Here is a 20,166-nt window from a genome sequence, read left to right on the forward strand (position 1 = left end):
TGAAAATAATAATTTTGTACCTCAAATAAAGGTAATTATTAATTAAAATAAAATAGCTATTTTACTGATAGTGACCGGTAAGATTTTTTTTTCTTGACATTTAAGAATAAGAATTTTGTGTTTCAAATAAAAATAATTGTCAATTAAAAATAATTGTCTTCAACAGTACAATTGTTACTTTGATTCCCAAACATGAGCAAGAAAATTAGGTGAAGGATTTTAGGCTTATTGCTGGTTGTACTATATTCTACAAAATCATCTCCAAAATCCTGACTAACAGACTAGGTAATGTGCTGCCAGAGATCATCCATCAGAGCCAAGCTGCTCTCTTGAAAGGGCAAGTGATCCAGAACCACATTCTGTTAGCTTTTGAATTGATGCGAGGCTATAATAGAAAAGGAGGAACCCCAAGATGTATGCTGCAGATAGATCTTCAGAAAGCATATGACATGGAATAATGGTCATCTTTAGAGACTGTTCTGAATGAGATTGGCTTACCTAGGAAATTCATTAAATGCATCATGTTGGGAACCTCTACTGTCAGCTACAGATTTAATGTGAAGGGTGAATACTGAGATTGTGGAAGCTAGAAGAGGCATTAGGAAAGGAGATCCAATCTCCCCTCTGCTCTTTGTGAAAAGCTGAATATAACTCATCTTACTTTTGCAGATGATGTCCTCTTATTTAGTAGAGGGGATACCCAATCCATTGAGATGCTCCTTGCAGCTTTCAAAAAATTTCTCTGATTCTACGGGGCTCATTGTTAATCCTAAGAAGTGCAAGGCTTTCTATGGAGGTATGGATCCTGACACAAAGCTGAAGGTGTTGCAGATTATTGGCTATGTTAAGGGCCAACTACCTATCAGGTATTTAGGCCTTCCTTTGGCCAGCAAAAAGCTGAGTGTGAGTCATTATTTGCCCTTGATTGATAGGATTATGAGTAGGATCAGGCACTGGTCAGCTAATCTTCTTAGCATAGCTGGCGGAATTCAACTGGTTAAGAGTATTGTTGTAGCCACTGCTCAATACTGGATGTCTAGTCTTTCCCAACCCGATAGTGTCATCAAGAAGCTGGATACTCTATGCAGGTCATTCATCTGGTCAGGAAAATCCACTCCTAGCAAAAAAAAGTCATGTGGCTTGGAAGAAAGTTTGTAGACTTATTAAGCAAGGGGGCTTGAATATTTTGAATATGAAAGTCTGGAACAATGTTGCTCTATTAAAGTGCCTTTGGAATATTTGCATGGAAGTAGACAACTTGTGGGTCAAATGGATTCACACATACTACTTAAAAGATTGTGATGTTATGACTGAGATACACACCAATAACTGCACCTGGATCCTTAAGTACATCATGGCTAGAAAAGTTGATATAAGGAGAATCTCGCATATATGGAACATCATGAGTACTCAAATAAAATTTAGTATGATGCAGGTGTATGTAGCTCTAATCGAGGACAATAATAGGGTCGACTGGTACCATTTGATGACTCACAATTTTACTAGACCGAGAGCCAAAGTGATTATGTGGCTAGTATGTCAAGATAGACTGCCAACCAAGACTCGTTTGAAGCACTTTGGGCTGCTGCAACACACCAATTGTGAGCTCTGCAATGAGGAAGAAGAAGATCTCGAGCACTTGATGTTCAATTGCAAAGAAACAACCAGTATATGGCATACAATTCTGAGCTGGGTGGAAATAAAGGAGAATATAAGAATTGATTTAATTGGATCAAGAGGAAAACTAAGGGGAAAGGCTGGAAAATGGGACTGCTTAAAGCTACAATAGCTGAAGTGTTCTATGATATATGTATGTGTAGGAATAATAAGATTTTTGGAACTGTGGGGGCATATAGAGATCCACGAGTTATTACTAGGAATATCATTGATTCTATAGTCTATAGAGGGTGGATGAAACCCAAATACAGAAACCATATAGTTAAAATACTCATGTAAATAGGGTTCAATTTATGTGGTAAATTAGCTTATGCCTGTAATTGTTCTTTGGAATAAATAAAATCTTTTATTTCAAAAAAAAATTGTTAATTAAAAGAAAATAAGCATTTTGTTAATAGTGATATGTGAAAAAAATTTGACATTTGAAAATAAAAATTTTGCATTTAAATTTTTTTTAATTAAAATATAATAGATATTCTTTTAATAGTGATCAATTAGACGGAAAGTTAATTGTATTTAATGTGTATGACTATTAAGCATTATCTAATTTCATAAAATAAATTCTTAATTTCATTAAAATTTAAAAATAAATAAATTAATATTTTTTAATAATAATAAATTAATTAAATTTATCGTAAAAACAACACTAAATGTATTCATATAGGGGTGGCAAAATGGGCCGCTCGCCCCATCTTATATTGTCCAAAAAAATAGCGGGACGGACAAGCCCACCAAATAAAAATGGGCCTAAAAATCAAGCTCCTCCGCCGAGGTGGCAGGTTGGCGGGCGGCGGGCTTGTCCGTCTATTTTTTTATTAATTTATTTTAATAATTTTTAATAGATTAATGAACTTTTTTACCTTTCAATTAAATTTTCCACTTATTTTTTAAAATAGTTTTTTTAATAAACATCTCTTTAACAAATTTTACATTAAAAAATGTTGCATATATTTATAAATTAAACCATCAAGAATTGAAATTACTAGAATTAATTAAAAAAGACGGACTTAAAGCGAGATAGATTGAACAATAGGCGAGGCGGGCCTAAAACCTCAATCCAACCCGCCATTTTATGGCGGGTGCGCAGGTCAGCCTAACGGGCCACGACCCATTTTCCACCCCTACATTCATACACCAATAACTATTAATATGATAACCATATACTATAATTAATTGGATGTGTATAATTATTCAAACGCGTTGTATAATCTTTTGGATGCGAACCAATGTGAACAACTTATCAAATAAGCACTTCTGGAAGCTGGTTTTTGGTTCTATCGAGGTCGTAACCGGTTACGGGAAATAGCGTAGCCGGTTATAACATGTGGTTACAACTTCTGGATTTCTATGTGTGTGGGCGTAATCGTTTATAGCATTTTGCATAACCGGTTACGGGCTCGAGTTTCAGCATTTTAGCTTATTTCCTTAAGTTGTTTTGATAGCTTGTATAAATATCCCTTTATTTTAACATTTGTTGTTAATGTCAATTCTACATCTCATCTCTCTCTCTCTCTCTCTCTCTCTCTCTCTCTCTCTCTCTCTCTCTCTCTCTCTCTCTCTCTCTCTCTCTCTCTCTCTCTCTCTCTCTCTCTCTCTCTCTCTCTCTCTCTCTCTCTCTCTCTCTCTCTCTCTCTCTCTCTCTCTCTCTCTCTTATTTTCTCACATCATCTTCTCCAATTACCATATTTTTTCAATTGATTCACCAAGATACCTTGTGTATGTTCCAACATTTTTCATCAAGAGCCTTGGTTGTGATCCTAAATCTGATGCAAAGATGACTACCGTCTCCAATGATCGAGTTCCCGTCAATCTTCCTACCCTTGATTCGAAGAAATATGATAAATTGTGCAAACAAATGAAGGTGTTATTTGGCTATCAAGATTTTCTTGAAGTGGTTAACAATGGAGTTACTCCACTTGAGGAAGAAGCTACAGATGCTCAGAAGACTACACACAAGACTAGGCCATACTTAGTAAGGACATAGTAAAGTAGAAAATTATAATTGAAATACAACAAAAGGTGATCTCTTAGGAGTTCACTCATGAAGGCCTGGTCCTAATAAGGGCTAACAAAGAAAAAAAAAAGAACATTGTTGAAAGAAAGCTAACTCCTAATTGGAAGGACCATAATGATTTGTCTCCAACACTAGTCGAGGGGAATATACCCTTGAAACATTGACCTTTTTAAATCAATCAAATTTTAAGGAGGTCTATTCCACCCCCTTCTAGTGTTTTAGTTATAAATGAAGTCGTATGTTAATGGTGTCATCAGTTGCTTCAGGTCCGAGATAAATTAAGGTTATGGGGGTTTCTTAATTTATCAAATTCAAAATTTTCATAAATATATTGAATGATATACTCTATTAAAAAAACAAATATAAACGAACTAATATAAAATATAGAATATCAAACATACATTTTTTCATTATGCAATTTAAACATACATCAAAGATTTGAGAATCGATACCAAACTAGCCAAACATACATCAATGATTCGGTTATCGATATCAAACTGTGATAACATACAAAGATACAACCATGGTTCTAACTAATTTAGAACTAACATGTTTTATTTAAAATACATAAAATCTAATACTTGCACATCATAGTTCTCCTTATGTACTTATATTATTTTAACACAAATCCAGTTTGAACATGAAGGTTCCATGACAGTAAAAATCCTCACATGTCAAGCATGGTTTAAGTGTGAAAGTTTTTAATTGGAAACGATGTGCATAACCATTTAGCATCTAGATGACACAATGACGATCAACAGAATAATTAGGCACCCAAGCAGCAGCCTTATTGCCAATGAAATGGCAAACAGAAACAGTTCCAGGGCTAACTTTGAGAGCTCCATAAAGCAATTCAGGATTCATACCTCTTGTATCATGATGACAAACAGTTAAAGCCTTCGCTTTGGTTCCATCAGGTGCTACCAATGAGACCACGTAAGCCGTTGTTGCACGCACTTGGTGACAGTTGAATACAACTTTTTCGAAATTCAATCTATGACACATCACTGCATTGTCACCAACTTTTTTGACTTCCTCCACCACATATTGGTCTTGATTTATGTCAAAGGTACTTGAAATGGCCTTAATCTTTGTTGTTCCAAAATGTGAAATGACATGATCAATCATAGAATCTAGAGATGATACACAATGTTTGTGTTCTCCTTTAGCAACTGGGCTCTTACAAAAGTCATCAAGACTTTGTCTTTCTTTATTTTTCAGCCATATGGAATCAGTGACACCTTGTATTGGCTCAGTGAATAGCCCCACCATCTTTGCAATCGAGTGCGTGTTACCCAATATTATTTTGTTTCCCGGATAAAGGTCATGTTGAAAAAAAAGTGTCGAGTATTGGTTTAATTCTTCGACTCTAATAGGCAGGTTATTAGTTTTTCCATCTGCCACATGAAACAACATATCAATTAGTTCAAAAACCATGATAAATTGTCTCTTTATAAGTTTAATGAAAAGGGTAAATTTAATGATAATGAGATCTGAAAAAGATCTGAAAAAGCCTCGGGGACAGGAGTGTTTGGCCAAACATATTTCCAATAATCTTCTCCAAATGTTATTGCACCAATTTCCACAAAAGCCAACTGTAAAAAAAATTCACATTTTATATATTAGTGTTGAAAAATTTCTCCCACATTCTCTCTTATAAAGAAGTTCATGAAGATTTCAAACAAAAACCAAATATACATTATGAATAATGAGTAGAAAATAGATACTAATAACTTACACAAAACAGAGCCAGAACCGTGATATGTGCAAACTTCATTTGGCTAGTTACGAAGAAGTGATAACTGTGAAGAGTTTAGTAAGAGTGTGTATGAAACTGATACAAGTTTGTCATTATTTATAGGTAAATACATACCTATAATTGCATGCAAAACTTGTCGTATTGATCTTATTGATTCCTCCAAGTGGTAACAAAGTTTATGCACATGGCATCCATGCAAAACAATTGCATTATCTCCTCCGAATCTAATTATTGTCTCCAAAAGTTATGAAACTTGTTTTACCTTGTGCACATGGCTTTCATGCACATCACCTTATTCCATGCAAAGCCTGTGTGTAGTTTCTGTTTCTTTCTAAACTTACAAACTTTTTATGCAAATGGCGTCCATGCAGGAAGTTGCCATTAATTAGTAGTATCCAAATTAAGTTTATGGTATCATTCATTACTTTGATTCTCTTTGAGCATAGTAAATGTAGCATAGCATGTGCATAATTTAATTTCCTGCATTATTTTAGAAATCTATTTTAAAGATTCCAATATTTTATTAAGGTGCCTCATGATATTTTTTTTTAATTAAATATGTGGTAAATATAAAATTTAAAGACAAGATATTATTTTCTTTTTTATATAGTTAAAGGTATTTAATATAAATCAGTTAGGTTTATAACTCATCATGTTGAGCCTTATTATAACCATGTATGAAGTGGTTTTATTTTATTTTTATATCACCTACCCATGTAGAGTTTGTCAACTTTAGTCATTAATCATTATGAATTACTATTAATTTAACACTGTTTTTTATATTCAATGAGACACTATTTTAAAAACGAAATAAAAATATCTTTTATAATGAACTATGCTATGTGTATACCATTTTACTACACCATTGCACTTTCCACCGTATATAGATACACTTGTTCTAGTGCTGCAGGCTTACCAAAATAGAAAAGAAATGATTAAAAAAATAATGAATATATTTTTGTTGTATAAATTACGGGTATGTGTACAAATAAGTATAAAAGTAGCATTTCCCTTTTATAATTGACGGAACTTATTTAGAGATTAGTAGAATATTAAATTCTACAAAGTAAGATGACAACTATAATCAAACACCTGATCTCGTTGAAGGAAATCTACTATATAAATCAATCGAATTAGTTGCCTATAGGACTCTACCTACCACAAAAGATTTTTATTTTTTATTTACTTGTATGCCTTGTTTTTGAAAAAAATCCTAGAAAAGAGTGTTTTTTTACAATTTTTTTTAAGAATAATTCTATTCATACACTAAAATATTATACCTACATTTCAAACACTGTTCACAAATATGTGAACACTGTTTTCATTTTTTAGACTTTTAATATTTTTTTTTAAAAAATTACATTGGTGAATGAAATATTAAAATTTGGTTAATATAATTCAAAGTTTGGTTAATATATATTTTGACATAAAAAATTAATATATACGATACAGACTTTGGTTAATCCTATCTATAAAATTGGTTAATACAGTTCATAACTTGGTTAATGAGTTCTCAAACATAAAAAATATTAAATAGTAAAATAAAGTTGGTTAATGGAGTGTAAATGTTAGTTAATATATTTATAATTTAGTGTCAGAATATGGTTAATAGTATGCATTTTATTGGTTAATAAAGTAGTGAAAGTGGTTAATGAATTATTAGTAAAATAATTGGTTAATAACTAACATTTTTGTGGTTAATATAGTTGTGAAGTTGGTTAATGACACAATTTTACATTTGTATTATAAAATAAATTTTGAAAATAATATTTTTTTAAAAAATAAAATATATTTTTAAAAATAATATTATTTTATTAAAAAAACTGTTCACCGTATAAATACGGTGAACAGTGTATACGGTGTAGGTATTGGTGTAAAAAAGGGGTGTAAGAATAACATTGCTGTTTTTTTAATGATATGTGTTTTTTAAGTTATTAGAAATATGGATTTGTTGGCTTACCAAAGAATCTTATTTTCCCATAAATGTTTCAAAGATTGAAAGTTAGGTAGCTTAAGGAAGGTGATGCTAACTCGGTTTTTCATGCTTCAATTAAAAGTAGAAGTAAAAGAAATTTGATCCTAGCTGTTAAGGTGGGTGATGGTTGGATTATAGGGGTGGTCGATATTCGGCAAGGGGTTTTTAGGTATTTTTCTAAGCGATTTAAAGAACCGAATGTTGATCGGCCTAGGCTTTATGTAGAGGACAATCTAGCCTTGACAAGTCCTTTCCTCCTTAAGAAACTTGATTGGGTTGTGTTGTGTCTGATTATAATGGAGCTAAGAGTCTGGGTCCTGATGGGTTTAGTCTATGGTTTTTCAAAAGGTTATGTAACTTGTTGAGGGAAGAAATAGGGATCAAGTTTGACGAGTTTCATCGTTTAACATCGTTTTCTCATAGCTTTGCCTCCTACTTTATGACTTTTATCCCTAAGATTAAGAACCCCTTTATGTTGGGATATTTTTTTGGCATATTTTCCTAGTTGGTTCTCTTTATAACTTGGTAGTCAAAGTTATGGTTAATAGATAGGAGTTGGCGATAAAAAATATTATCTCTCCTAATTAGTCAGCTTTCTTAAAAGGAATAATGTTGGTTAATGGAGTGTTGGTTGTTTATGAGGTCATTGATTTGTATAAACATTCTACAAAGGCGTGTCTCACTTTTAAAATTGATTTTGAGAAAGCGTGTGATTCAATTAGCCTAAGTTTTCTGGATTATATGCTTATTAGATTTGGTTTTAATAATAAGTGAAGGTTATGAATTAGAGCTTGTGTGTTCTTGTAATTTGGATATGTTGGTTAATTGCTCCCCTAATCCAGAGATTAGCATCCAAAGAAGGCTGAAGCAAGGTGATCCTTTGACTCGTTTTCTCTTGCTCTTAGTGGCAGAAGGTCTTATTGGGTTGATCAGGAGAGCTGCTCATTTAAATCTTTTATATGGGTTTATAGTAGGTTCCTGGAAGTTTCTCACCTTTTGTATGTCGATGATACCTTAGTCTTAATTGATCCTTCGGTTGAGAATATGTGTGTCATAAAATATATTTTGATGGGGTTTGAACTAGATTCAAGTCACATGGTTAATTTTCATAAGAGCACCTTGATTTTAATTATTGTTGACCCAACCTTCTTAGAGTTAGTGGAGGAATTTCTTCATTGCAAGGTTGAGTCTTTTCCGTTTAGGTATCTAGGTTTGTTAATAGGAGCTAGCCTTCAGATGGAATTTATCTGGGAACCTCTAGTTAACCGGGTATGTAAGAGACTTAATTCTTGGAATCATAGGTATGTTATCCTGGAGAGAAAGTTGTTCTTCTTAATGTTACTTTCAATGTAATTCCTACTTTATTTCGTTCCTTCCTAAAAATGTTTGTGAAAGTGTGGAAGAAGCTAGTCAAGATAGAAATAACGTTCTTTTGGGGATGTGTGAAAGATGTTTCCAAGTTCTCCTAGGTGAAGTGGTCGGATGTGTGGAAATCTTTAAAGGAATGAGGTTTAGGTGTTAGAGATTCCTGGTTGGTTAATTTGGACCTTTTATCCAAATATAGATGGTGACTAATTCTTGGTGCATCTATTCTTTGGTGATATATTCTTTATTTCCGATATGATGTCTATAGTGTCTCTTCCTTATGTGGGGGTAGGTCAATTGGGATGTTGTGTTTCCTCTGGATGGAAAGGAGTGTCCCTCCTCGGGTCCAAAAAAAATATGATCCTTCGAATTAGTTTAAGGATGGGATTCTTAACAAGATAGTGTCACTTTTTTAAACCTTCTTTTGGAAGGATGCTTAGATAAGGAATATACCTCTTAAAATTAGGTTTTTGAGACTTTTCACCATCTCCCAATTTCAATATGGAACTCTGGGTGAGATAGGTAGGTGGGAAGAGAGGGGGATTTCTTGGAAATTTATGCGGATGAGATAATTCTTATTCTATGAAAAACCTTTGGTCCCTGAATTCTTTTCAGTCCTTCAAGAGGTTTAGTTTAATAAGGAGAGTGATAAGTGGGTTTGGAGGCGTCATAGAGCTGGTATTTTTTTGTCTCTTATGATTATCAAGTCCAAGAAAATCTCAATTCTCTCTCCAATACTCATTTAGCAAGGGAGAATTCAAATCTCCTTCTTATTTGGGATATTTGGGCTCCTTCTAAGGTATTGGTCTTTTCTTGGCAGCTTTTGCAGGATAGGTTCTAGTCTAGAGAGTCAGTCAAGACAGACAAATTAAAGTACAATCATTTCCATAAAATTCATAGTCATTATACTAATGAGTGAATCCACCTAAAGTGTGAAATTGAGGAGCTAATTAAAAAAGGATTGCTCACTAGGTACACCCGAGATGGAGACCAGAGAGGCGACTGAGACTAGAAGAAAGGCCAAAGAGGACGAGATGAGTCTCCAAACAAGAAACAATCTTCTTGATCAAAGAAGAATTCTCCTAATAAGACTATCAAGGCTATAAACGTATCCAATTGGAATAAGGATAGCAACAATGAAGAGGAAGAATACTGGAATGTGAAACAAAAATGCATCGCTTCCATTACTATGAGTCTTCCTAGAGTAAAAAAAAATCCCTCCAAGGGGTGTATGAAGAAAAGGATTGATGAATTAATTGGAATCATCATAGAAGATGGAAAAACCTTTGACGAGAAGCCATGAAAGACAATCCTCGTGTTCTGGGATAGCGAAAAGGTAGACAGAATCCCGAACGAGACTTTCTCATGCTGATAACCATAACATGTACGTGAAACTCTTTGACAATCTTATGCTAAAAAGAGAAAAATGGTGGCCCTATGAAGTATGGAACCTAAAGGCCTTTAATGACATAGAAACCAACCCCTATAGCTACATTGATTTCACGGTAAACTTGGTAGAAGGAAGATACACCAAGACGATCAACCAACAATTCCTAGTGATTCCCTACATGAGTGTTTGGAATTGTATCATAGGAAGACTTTTCATGACATTTTTCGATGCGGTGGCCTCCCCGGTTTACCTCAATGTAAAGTATCATAACATCGATGATAAGACGGTAATAATTTGCACCGACTCTTCTGCACCATGGAGGATACACAAAGCCTTACAACGCAACTAGAAGGGAAAATATAAAGATTAGGAGGTGTAGAAGAAAACATCGAGTAACATTGGGTAATGTCGTATCAGCACAACTACAAGAGAATAAGCAGTAACCATGACACTTGGTTAAATTCTCCTTTGTCATATATTCATGTAATAGTCTTTTTTCCAAAATGAATGAATAAATTTTCATTGAATTCTCTTTTTTATGATTGTAAAGGACAGTTATGAATGAGGGATGTTGTTGCAAACACCACAAGCTTACTACTAAAGGAATCAAAACCCTACAATAAATGAATCATGGGTGTTGATGCAAACTGCATAGGCGTATGTTCAAATCAATTAAAACCATGTGGAAAAAGTTACACGGACAAAAACAATGAATCACAAAGTGGTAATTCAAACTCACTCCCTCTTGGTAACTAGCCATTCTTGAGGTAGAGGAAAGTCTCCACTAGGTTGACCTCGAACCAAGGTTAAACTTGGGGAAGGAAAATGGTACTGACCATTAGCTAGGCACACTTTCCAAAAATGTCCAGGAAACTTCTAGGCACAACCTCGAATGTTAGTGAATTCTCAGATAAACGAACTTATGGAACTAAAATAATAGTATAACAAGCAAAAATAATGTTAAACATACAAAATGAGATAATTCCATGGAGAAATAATCATGGGATTCATTTACAACAAATATTACAATGGACGGACTCTTCTCAGACACACAAAAAATGAGGCTGACTCAACAATACCGAAGACAAGTTTCCCGTCCACCATCTCCAGATCAGAATAGACTTGCTCTCGTGAAATATGCACAATGGGATAAAATAATTGCTTTTTATGAAGGACGTTCTCAAAAGAAACTTGCATAATATAGAAGTTGTCTTCAACATACTTTGCATACTTTTTGGATAACTAAAGGTTCTCATGATGTATCTTTTGAAGACCATCCTCAACTTTCTTCCAACCTTCCTGAGTCTCATTATGAGACAACTCCAAGTCCTCCACCATCTTATGAGAAGAATCTCATACTCGGTTTGCTTTTACGAGAGCGGCCTAATGCATGGAAAAAGTTGACTGGACAAACATTAGAGCTTCATCTTTCTCCTTTGTCTCCTCCACAACGAACCTCACCCTCTTAACCAATAAGTTGGGATGTTCAAAATTTTGCACTTTGAACCAAATATCCCTCAACAAGCCAATCAACCTAGTAAACTTCTCCAAGTACCAGTCTAAATCGATAGTAAGAGCAATGACACGTTCTTAAAGAGCTGTTTTCTTCTTCCAAATATGGTCGGGGAAGAAACATCCCCCTTCCGACACTACCAAAGGCCAAGACAACTTATGTTGTGTGAGTCTAATATGCAAGTTCAGACAACTCTTCTTGATGAATGATCTCATTCTTGCTTAAAAAATATGCATAATCCTCATCAAAAATAGAGGATCGAAACTCCTTGGCCGTGTGAGGACCAAAACATGCTAGAAGCAAAGGAGACAATACAATTGGTAGTAACTCTAGCAATGAGTATAGTACACGGCTCCCTCTAGCTGCAACATGTGACAAACGTATTGTGCTTTCTACCACAACTTGTTTTGAAGAATCCTGAATTTCCAATTAAAACAGGACGAGAAGAGTAAGCGAGATATGAATGGAGGAGGTCCATGTACACAGTGTTCTTCTCGAAGCCTGCCTAACATCACTAATCATTGGCAAGGGGACAAACCTAGACCTCCTTTTCATATGTAGCATCGTGTTATAGTCCTTTATCTTATATGCGAATCAAAGATAAGTTAAAAGACAAGGTAATAACAATCATCCAAGTAGCACCGGGAAAAAGAGAAAGTTTTCTACATTACTCACCAAATATAACCTTCCTCTCCTCCTTTGAAGCAAGCTCACAAACTATTATATATCTATGAATCTCTTCTTCTACTTCCTCGGTGCCACTCCTAAAATACCAACAATGTTAACTAGGCCCAGATTTCCAAATAAGGCTAGCGATTTCTTCTTCATATACTTGGGACAAGTCATCCTATCTATAGACATAAGACCCTCAATCCGCTAAGAAATGGATATGCGCCAAAACTTGTAGAACTAGTCATAACATTGATGAGGCGGTTCAGAATGTAGGTTATAGTTACAACCATGACCCACCCCAGTTAGTGGACTAACCATATAGTACTGATCCCAAATAAGCCTTAAACATCTTGTTAATCTGCATGCCCTCAGGCTTAATCACCCAAGCTTTGCTAGGCTTTAAAAAAATGGATGGAGAGGATCAAAGATGACACACCTTTATTGTACTCACACCAATACTGGAAGGCTTTGATATAAGCCCGACTCATCGGGTGCACTTGTGAAGGAGCAGTCACTAGAAGGTTCAGAATGTCCACTTTAAAGTCGTTGAAGGGGAGGTTGAAAGTTGTCAAAGAAAACAGACATTCGTGGAGATAAATGACATGTCCATTATACTTGTTGCAAATCCCCTTATCCTCTTCGAGAGGAAGCAGTCCCCAAGGAGGGAGCCACTTCATTAAAGGCATGGTCTAAGTCACCTTCACCAATGAAGGTGGAAACAATATCCAACATCTCTTGGTTCACTAACACTGCAGAGTTATCTTATGCCACTTTCTAGGTTCTAGGTTATAGGTTGAAAGTTATCTATGTCGAAAAAATCTTGTCAATGCATAAAAGAAACGATCGTAAGAAAATGAAAGGTCCTTAGGAAGACAACTTTGCAAAATCGTCTATAGAAACATAATTCAACAAAGCATGAAACAAAGGAAACTAAAGGACACAATTCTCATCTATAGAAAAGAAAAGAAAGTTCAGACTTAGGCATTATCTTGAGAAGATAAACTCAATAACCCAAATACTGAATATTCTTCTTGAAGAGATGACATAAGCATGAAGTAGCGAAAATGGGAGGAGATTGAGGAAGATTGTAGATCTTTCAAAATGCCACATATGGCAAAAAGAAGAATACGATAACCACAAGACTCCTTATATATTCCCCATGGAAAGTGAATTTTGCGATCTTCGGTATTGGAAAATGTAAATTGCATCACCAACAATCAAGATTTCAGCGCACATTATTCAAAAAACACTCAAAAGTCCTAGTACTAGGTATAAACATTAGTGTCAGACATATGGACATGTATTGAGTCGTACTTGCAAAATGTTGCTAATTACGATAAAAAATATAATCCACTTTCTCCAAAAGACATCAAACCCCCTCAAAGACTCTTTCGCTTTCTTCCACTAGAGCCCAAACTGAAGACAAACCCAGTAAAGCCCTTGCATTACGACATAGGGAAAAGGTCTTAAAGGACAACTGCTTTGGGTCGTGCACAAGCCCCACAAAAAAGGCCCAGGATAAGTGAATCCTCATCTCTTCTAAGGACATGTGATCACGCCCTCCGTCATGTCTCTCGATGTTGATATCTAATCGAACACAAGGCACTAGATCACACGCAGGCGGTTCTAACCATCCATACTATACAAAGATCAATCTGCATCAGCTCAAGTGTTCAATCACTTTCACCCGTATACTACTTTTCACTTAGTGACTGACTTAGACGTTAAAGTGCTAATTTTACATATTGACCTCTTCTCCGCTGTAATAAAAATTATTCAACTACTCCACTGCTTGTTTCTGATTCTTGAACAAAACTATTCCCAACTTCATAATCAATGTTATTGTTACCTAGCCAACTAATTATCTATCTCCACAGTGTCAATCTGTATCAATCACAAAGAAAACAAATGAAAGCAAATTTTCTTACTCATCACATTTTAACCTTTTATCCTTCGTTGACAAAAAAATTATTATGTGTCCAATATACTTTCTCTATTCTATATTATAAGTAAAATTTAACTTTTCAGATTCATTGAATAATTAATGTATATAAATTATTGTTTAGATACATTAACTATTCAATGAATTTGAAATCGTATTTTTTTTTATAATATTATAAGACGGAGAAAGTATTCTCTAATAAACATTCATCTTTGTTAAATGGTAGTAGATATTTCATATCTACACTAATATCTACCCATAGTTATTATAAAAGAGTGTCTTAAAATATTTTGCCAAACAAAGAATCATGATAAAAAATTTTAAAAAAAAAAAAGCTAAATGCATTATTAATTTAATCTATCACGAAAATTTGGATGAAAAGTAGAGTAATTTATTATTTAAGTCTGAGGGAGTATTTCATATATTCTCTCTCAAATTGCAAAATGTATAAAAAGCAAAATTAAATTTTAATATCGTGTATATTGAATACAGTAACAACTAGATGATTTTTCTATTAATAATAGGGAACATGGGTGACAAATTAGTCAAACTAAATTCAAACAAGTCTTTCTTAGTCGCCAACATGGGAAAGAAAGCCTTCTGCTCTTCTCGAAGCATAAAGCCTCCACACTTCAGTCCAATTATTTTCATTATATTTATAATAATTCCTTTATAATTCTTCACAGAGGCGTGCTCTTATATAAAAGCTTTTAAAATACAAATAGGGGTAATAAAAAAGACAAAATTATGTTCTCACATTTTCGATTTCACATTTATTTCATATTGATTCTTTAAGATTTTTTGGATTTGTATTGGTGAATTATATTATACTATTATGTTTTGCATCACTAACTTATAAAGTTAGGCTCATCTCACGTATTCATCTTAAGTTATAACTTTGATGTTACATTTTCTAATTGTATAAATAAGGGAAAATACTCTTTTTATCCTGTAAGTTAACATCGGGGTTTAATTTGGTCCCTTAACTTCAAAAAGTTCCATATTGATCCATTAACTCTTCAAAAGGTGTCATTTTAGTCCTTTTTGTCATATTAGCGACGGAAAAACTCAAATTGGTCGCTAAATCTGTCGCTAATATGCCAAAAAGGACTAAAATGACACCTTTTGAAGAGTTAAAGGACCAATATGAAACTTTTTGAAATTAAAGGACCAAAATGAACCCCGAGGTTAATATACGGGACCAAAAAAAAGTATTTTGCCTATAAATAATTACTTTTATTTGATAGTTAGTGAACGAACAATATTTAAGTGTTTATTTATCGCATCCTATGTTAAAAATATATAATTTATTTATTACTCTTGAATAAAAATTTGGATGTGAAAATTAGAGAAAATAATTCAAATAACTATTTTTTTTAACACTTAGGCTATGTTTGGATACATTAAAACGAATGGAGTGGAATTGAGTGAAATCGAGTGGAGAAAAATGAAATGGAATAAAATTATCATTCTAATATTTTGGTATTTCATGACGGAATAAAGTAATTTTATCATTCCACCCAAATCGAAAGGTACAAAAAGTGATGGAAAGTGATGGAATGAGATGTAATTCATTTCATCGGATTTCGCTCAATTCCATCCAAACTTAAGTTTATCTCTTGTTTTTCAAAATTTCAAAGGTAGTGCTGAAGGAATTGATTGCAATCCAGAGAGAATTCTTGTGGAACGGTGATTTGGATAAAAGATGTATCTCGTGGGTATCTTAGGCTGAGGTTTGTATTCCTAAGGAGGAGGGCGGGTTAGGTTTTAGAAGCATTGAGGCCTTCAACGAAGCTATAGTGAGCAAACGGAAGTGGCGATTCTTGGTAGATACAGATGCATTATGGAGACCACTCCTAGTTTTCAGGTACAGTGCTCTAGATAGTGCGGTGTTTAGAGGTATCGAAGTTGGGGTGTGGAGGAAATCCTCGTTGTGGTAGAGAGATTTAATAACAGATACCGCGAATTGGGTATCAGATTAATGGTTTTTGGATGGGATTTCATTTGGTTTAGGCTCGGGTAAATCCATAAGGTTTTGGAGAAATAGGTGGGTTAGAGGCACTCCATTGATGGTTCAATTCCCAAATTTGTTTAATTTACACCGAAATCATAATGCGACAATGGAGGAAATGGGGAGTTTCGTTCTTAATCAGTGGAATTGGTTGGTGATGGAGGAAAGGAAGGATATTGTTGGAGCAGCTATGGGGCAATTAAGGGAGCTGGAGGAACTTCTGGTGGAAGTTTCTCCGAAGGTGCGGGAGATGAATGTGTTTAAATGGCTTAGTGATGGCAAATATACGGTTTCATCTGATTATAAAGTTTTTGTAACATCCTTCATTGTTTTTCCACAGGTCGTGGTTAATATGGCAATAGTAGATAATGTTTGGAACACTTTGGTTCGGTCTAAAATTCAAGTTTTTGGGTGGAGGGCGATACGTGATAGGCTCCCTACTAGGGAGCAATTAGCAAAGAGAGGTATTATTACAGAGGATATTGACAAAGTGTGTGTGTTCCGCTCGCTTTCGATAGAATCTTTGAGTCACCTTATGGTTGACTGCATTTTTACAAGAGCTGTTTGGCAGAAAGTGGCTTTGTGGGTGGGTTTGATAATGGATAATCATTCTGATATGGTGGACCATGTGTCTGCTTTCTACAACAGTCTGGATGATTTGGTGGGGAATAGGAAAAGATTGGTGGTTTGGCTGGCGACATGTTGGGCCATTTGGTGGATGAGAAATGAAATAATTTTCAATGCAAAGGTCTTTTATGAAGAGGATATGATGAACAAGGCAATCTTACTCTCTTGGATTTGGAATGTATTAGGGTCTAAGGCAAAATGCAATTGTAGCTTCTATCTGAGGAACCATAGTCCATTGGAATTCCTAATATTATATTGATTATGGGTGAGTATCCCTTGTACTCTTTTAATTCAAAGTTATCTCATTGCCTATAAAAAAACCAATACAAAAAATGGATGATGCACCGACAAGGTAAAGTAATTTTACAGTGTTAATCAATTAAAAACATGTATTATGTCAAATCACAATGATATTTTGAAAATAGTTGTATGACTAGCATACTGATAGTTTTTTATTGGATGACAAGTTAAAACTATTTTACATTGTTAGCGCATGTTCATTATACCCATACCAATATACTTAACTTTCCATCATAATTTCTAATTTGCTTATCTTTCAAACAAACAAAAAAAAGTATATAGGATAGTTGACATTTGCTTCTATTTTTAAATAGGAGGCGCTAATTGAATTAACACTTTGTATTTTTGTAAATTTATTTATCTTTCTTATGGATTTTTGCAAATTTGACATTTCCTGAAGATTTACCTGTGTAACATTTTGCCTGCGGAAATAAAATATAATTTTCTATATGAAAATATGCATGAACCCACAAATATCCAGAAAAACAATAGGAAAAGCGCGCCAATTGGCACCTCTAATTTTGTTTACAATTTCTGCAGATTTTTCTACATACATGTAAAGTTAAAAAAAAAAATTAAAAAAACTGCAGGAAAATCCACGGAAAAGATAAATAAAATTTGAAAAAATACAAAGTTTCAATTCAATTGGCATCCTTATTTAAATATAAGAGCAAATGTCAATTATTCTAACTTGCCCATTTATTTTATAAGAAACATTGATATATTGAAAATTATGGTAGAAAGATGAGTATATTGATATTAAGTGTTAGAAAAAAGGTTATTTAGAAGAAAAAAAATTGAAAATTAGACCTTGAAATTTTAAAATTAAAGTTTAAATAAATAAAATAATCAGAAAAAATATTAATTTGACATTTTCACTGAAATTATCTCAAAATTAGAATTTCATACTTTTAACCAAATTTATAAAAAAAAGAGAGTAAAGATATGAACAAAACGTATCATAAAAAATCAATACAAAATAAGAAAAAAAAGTAAGTTCTTTAGTACTCATGAGTTTGGTTGGATACTAGTATTTTTAGTGAAAATTGATTTAAATAGATATCTAAAAGGTTTATGAGTATTCATGTTATGAGTCAAACATATCATCATTCTGATGGTCTGGTTTGTGTTACTCACGGGATAAGGGAGGTTGAAAGTCACATTATACGTATTTTAAAACTATCTTCTAGGGGTGAACAACAGTTTGGTTCGGTTTCGGGCCCAAAACATTGAACCGAACCAATTCTCGGGTGAGTTAGTAAGGACCAAATTTCGAGCATTTGTCTATTGGGTATTTTCGGATTCGGTTTAAACCAGTTCGATTTACAACGTCGATTTTTTTCGGTTAACAAATTTTTGGGTTAATTTAACTTTTAAGCCCAAAAACAAAGTGAATGAAATTTCATTTTTTATTCCAGGTTAATTAACTTAATTATTGGGCCCGTTTGCAATTCTAGCCCAAGAAAAATCAGTGTTTCTATTTTAAAATTTATAATTAAATTTTCTTTAATTAACTATTATATTAAAAAATTGAATTGTTATATTTAATTTTTTTATTAAAAATAAAATTATAAAACTAAATCTTAACTAAATTATTTTAATTACAACATTAAAAACCCTAGTAAAAACACAATAATATTATTACAACTTGACATTCAAATTTGATATCAATCCTATTGTGTGATAAAATAGATTCATCGCATACTTCATCCAACTCATTCTTCATTACATATTCCTATCATAAAAAATTTAAACAAGTTATAATACATATAACAGAAATAATAAATCAATAATGAACAAAATTAAATGTTAAATAAAACTTTGAATAGAAAATTTAATACGAATTCTATTAATTATTTTGACAAAAAAAAACAATCATATTAATATAAATTGATAGAGTAAATGACCAAAATTAATAATAAAATTCAAAAGTGAAACAAACTCATCGTTACTAATAATAATAAAATATATTCTATTAATGATTTTGTCAAAATAAATAGAATTCTATCAATGATAAATTAATATTGAATAAATGATTAATATTTGATTAGACTCGGTAACAATAAAACTCATAAATTCTCATAAATCATTCATTAACATATAAAAAAGAGAATGATTTATCAGCAAATTACACATTTTTAATAATTTAACATAAAATCAAGGGGCATGCTAACGAGTGTCCTCAAGGCATTGGTTAAACATTCCAAATAAAGAAAATATTCTAGATTCAATGCATTTAATATACACAATATTCTTTAAAAAAATTAATTATTTATGTTTTCATTGTATTGAATACACATATTTTGGGTAAAAAAACTTATCTTTTTAATCTATTAAATAATGCTCAACTTACCTTTATAATCTCTTAATCAGTACCCCGAGGGCACTCGTTAGCATTTCTCTAAAATCAATAATGTTGATTATATTCAGTATTACCATCGATACTCTCTAAATCCAAATGAAAAAAAATTATAAGTCATTGAAATAGGTTATAAGGATTTCACCTATTATGGAAAATGTTTCTGATGATTTCATCCGCTTGAGGATTTGATTCTTTAAAATAGGTTATGAGAAATAGGTTAAGAGAAATCCATTATATTCAACTGCAGAAAAATGGTAGGAAAAATATTATAAGGACTATAAGAATTAACATGCATAAAAACCATTCATACATCCTATTAACATGATAATATTAACATGATACATAAACACATAAAAAAGAGAATGATTTATTAGATCACAGTAAACAAAAACCATAATCACAAGATAAAAATCTATTTTCATGATGAATGTTAAGCAATTACATTTTCACAAAATAAAAATCTATTTTCAATAATAAGATTATCATATGTTAAAAAAAACTATAATATTTATGATTAATATGCTTAGTAACTCAAATTCTTCACATAGATAATCATTAA

At 33.0% G+C, this 20,166-nt stretch overlaps 3 protein-coding genes across 3 annotated transcripts; 2 read left to right on the forward strand and 1 right to left on the reverse strand.

Annotated features, from left to right (window-relative positions):
* The first annotated feature begins 672 nt into the window (after positions 1–672).
* On the forward strand, positions 673–1,158 carry LOC131598570 (uncharacterized). Its single transcript, XM_058871156.1, has one exon. It carries the CDS (start codon positions 673–675, stop codon positions 1,156–1,158), a length of 486 nt encoding a protein of 161 aa, XP_058727139.1.
* A 2,919-nt stretch (positions 1,159–4,077) lies between these two features.
* Positions 4,078–5,468, reverse strand: LOC131596467 (embryonic abundant protein VF30.1-like). Its single transcript, XM_058869121.1, has 3 exons — positions 5,430–5,468; positions 5,193–5,286; positions 4,078–5,100 (listed from the first exon to the last, which is right to left on the reverse strand). The coding sequence occupies exons 1-3, from the start codon at positions 5,466–5,468 to the stop codon at positions 4,427–4,429; spliced, it is 807 nt and encodes a 268-aa protein (XP_058725104.1). The 3' UTR covers positions 4,078–4,426.
* Positions 5,469–16,427: 10,959 nt separating this feature from the next.
* Positions 16,428–17,204, forward strand: LOC131598571 (uncharacterized). Its single transcript, XM_058871157.1, has one exon. It carries the CDS (start codon positions 16,428–16,430, stop codon positions 17,202–17,204), a length of 777 nt encoding a protein of 258 aa, XP_058727140.1.
* The last annotated feature ends 2,962 nt before the right edge of the window (positions 17,205–20,166 follow it).

The sequence above is a fragment of the Vicia villosa genome, linkage group LG4, assembly GCF_029867415.1.
Source record: "Vicia villosa cultivar HV-30 ecotype Madison, WI linkage group LG4, Vvil1.0, whole genome shotgun sequence".
In the NCBI taxonomy this organism is placed as follows: Eukaryota; Viridiplantae; Streptophyta; class Magnoliopsida; order Fabales; family Fabaceae; genus Vicia; species Vicia villosa.

What these genes read in the sequence shown, in the direction of transcription:
- LOC131598570 (XM_058871156.1), top strand. Translation starts at nt 673, where the DNA reads ATGTCCTCTTATTTAGTAGAGGGGATACCCAATCCATTGAGATGCTCC.
- LOC131596467 (XM_058869121.1), bottom strand. Translation starts at nt 5,468, where the DNA reads ATGAAGTTTGCACATATCACGGTTCTGGCTCTGTTTTGT. An exon ending in CGGTTCTGGCTCTGTTTTGT is followed by an intron (nt 5,287 to 5,429) that starts GTAAGTTATTAG and finishes TTTTTTTTACAG; the next exon opens with TTGGCTTTTGTGGAAATTGG. An exon ending in CCCCGAGGCTTTTTCAGATC is followed by an intron (nt 5,101 to 5,192) that starts TTTTTCAGATCT and finishes TTGATATGTTGT; the next exon opens with TTCATGTGGCAGATGGAAAA.
- LOC131598571 (XM_058871157.1), top strand. Translation starts at nt 16,428, where the DNA reads ATGGAGGAAATGGGGAGTTTCGTTCTTAATCAGTGGAATTGGTTGGTG.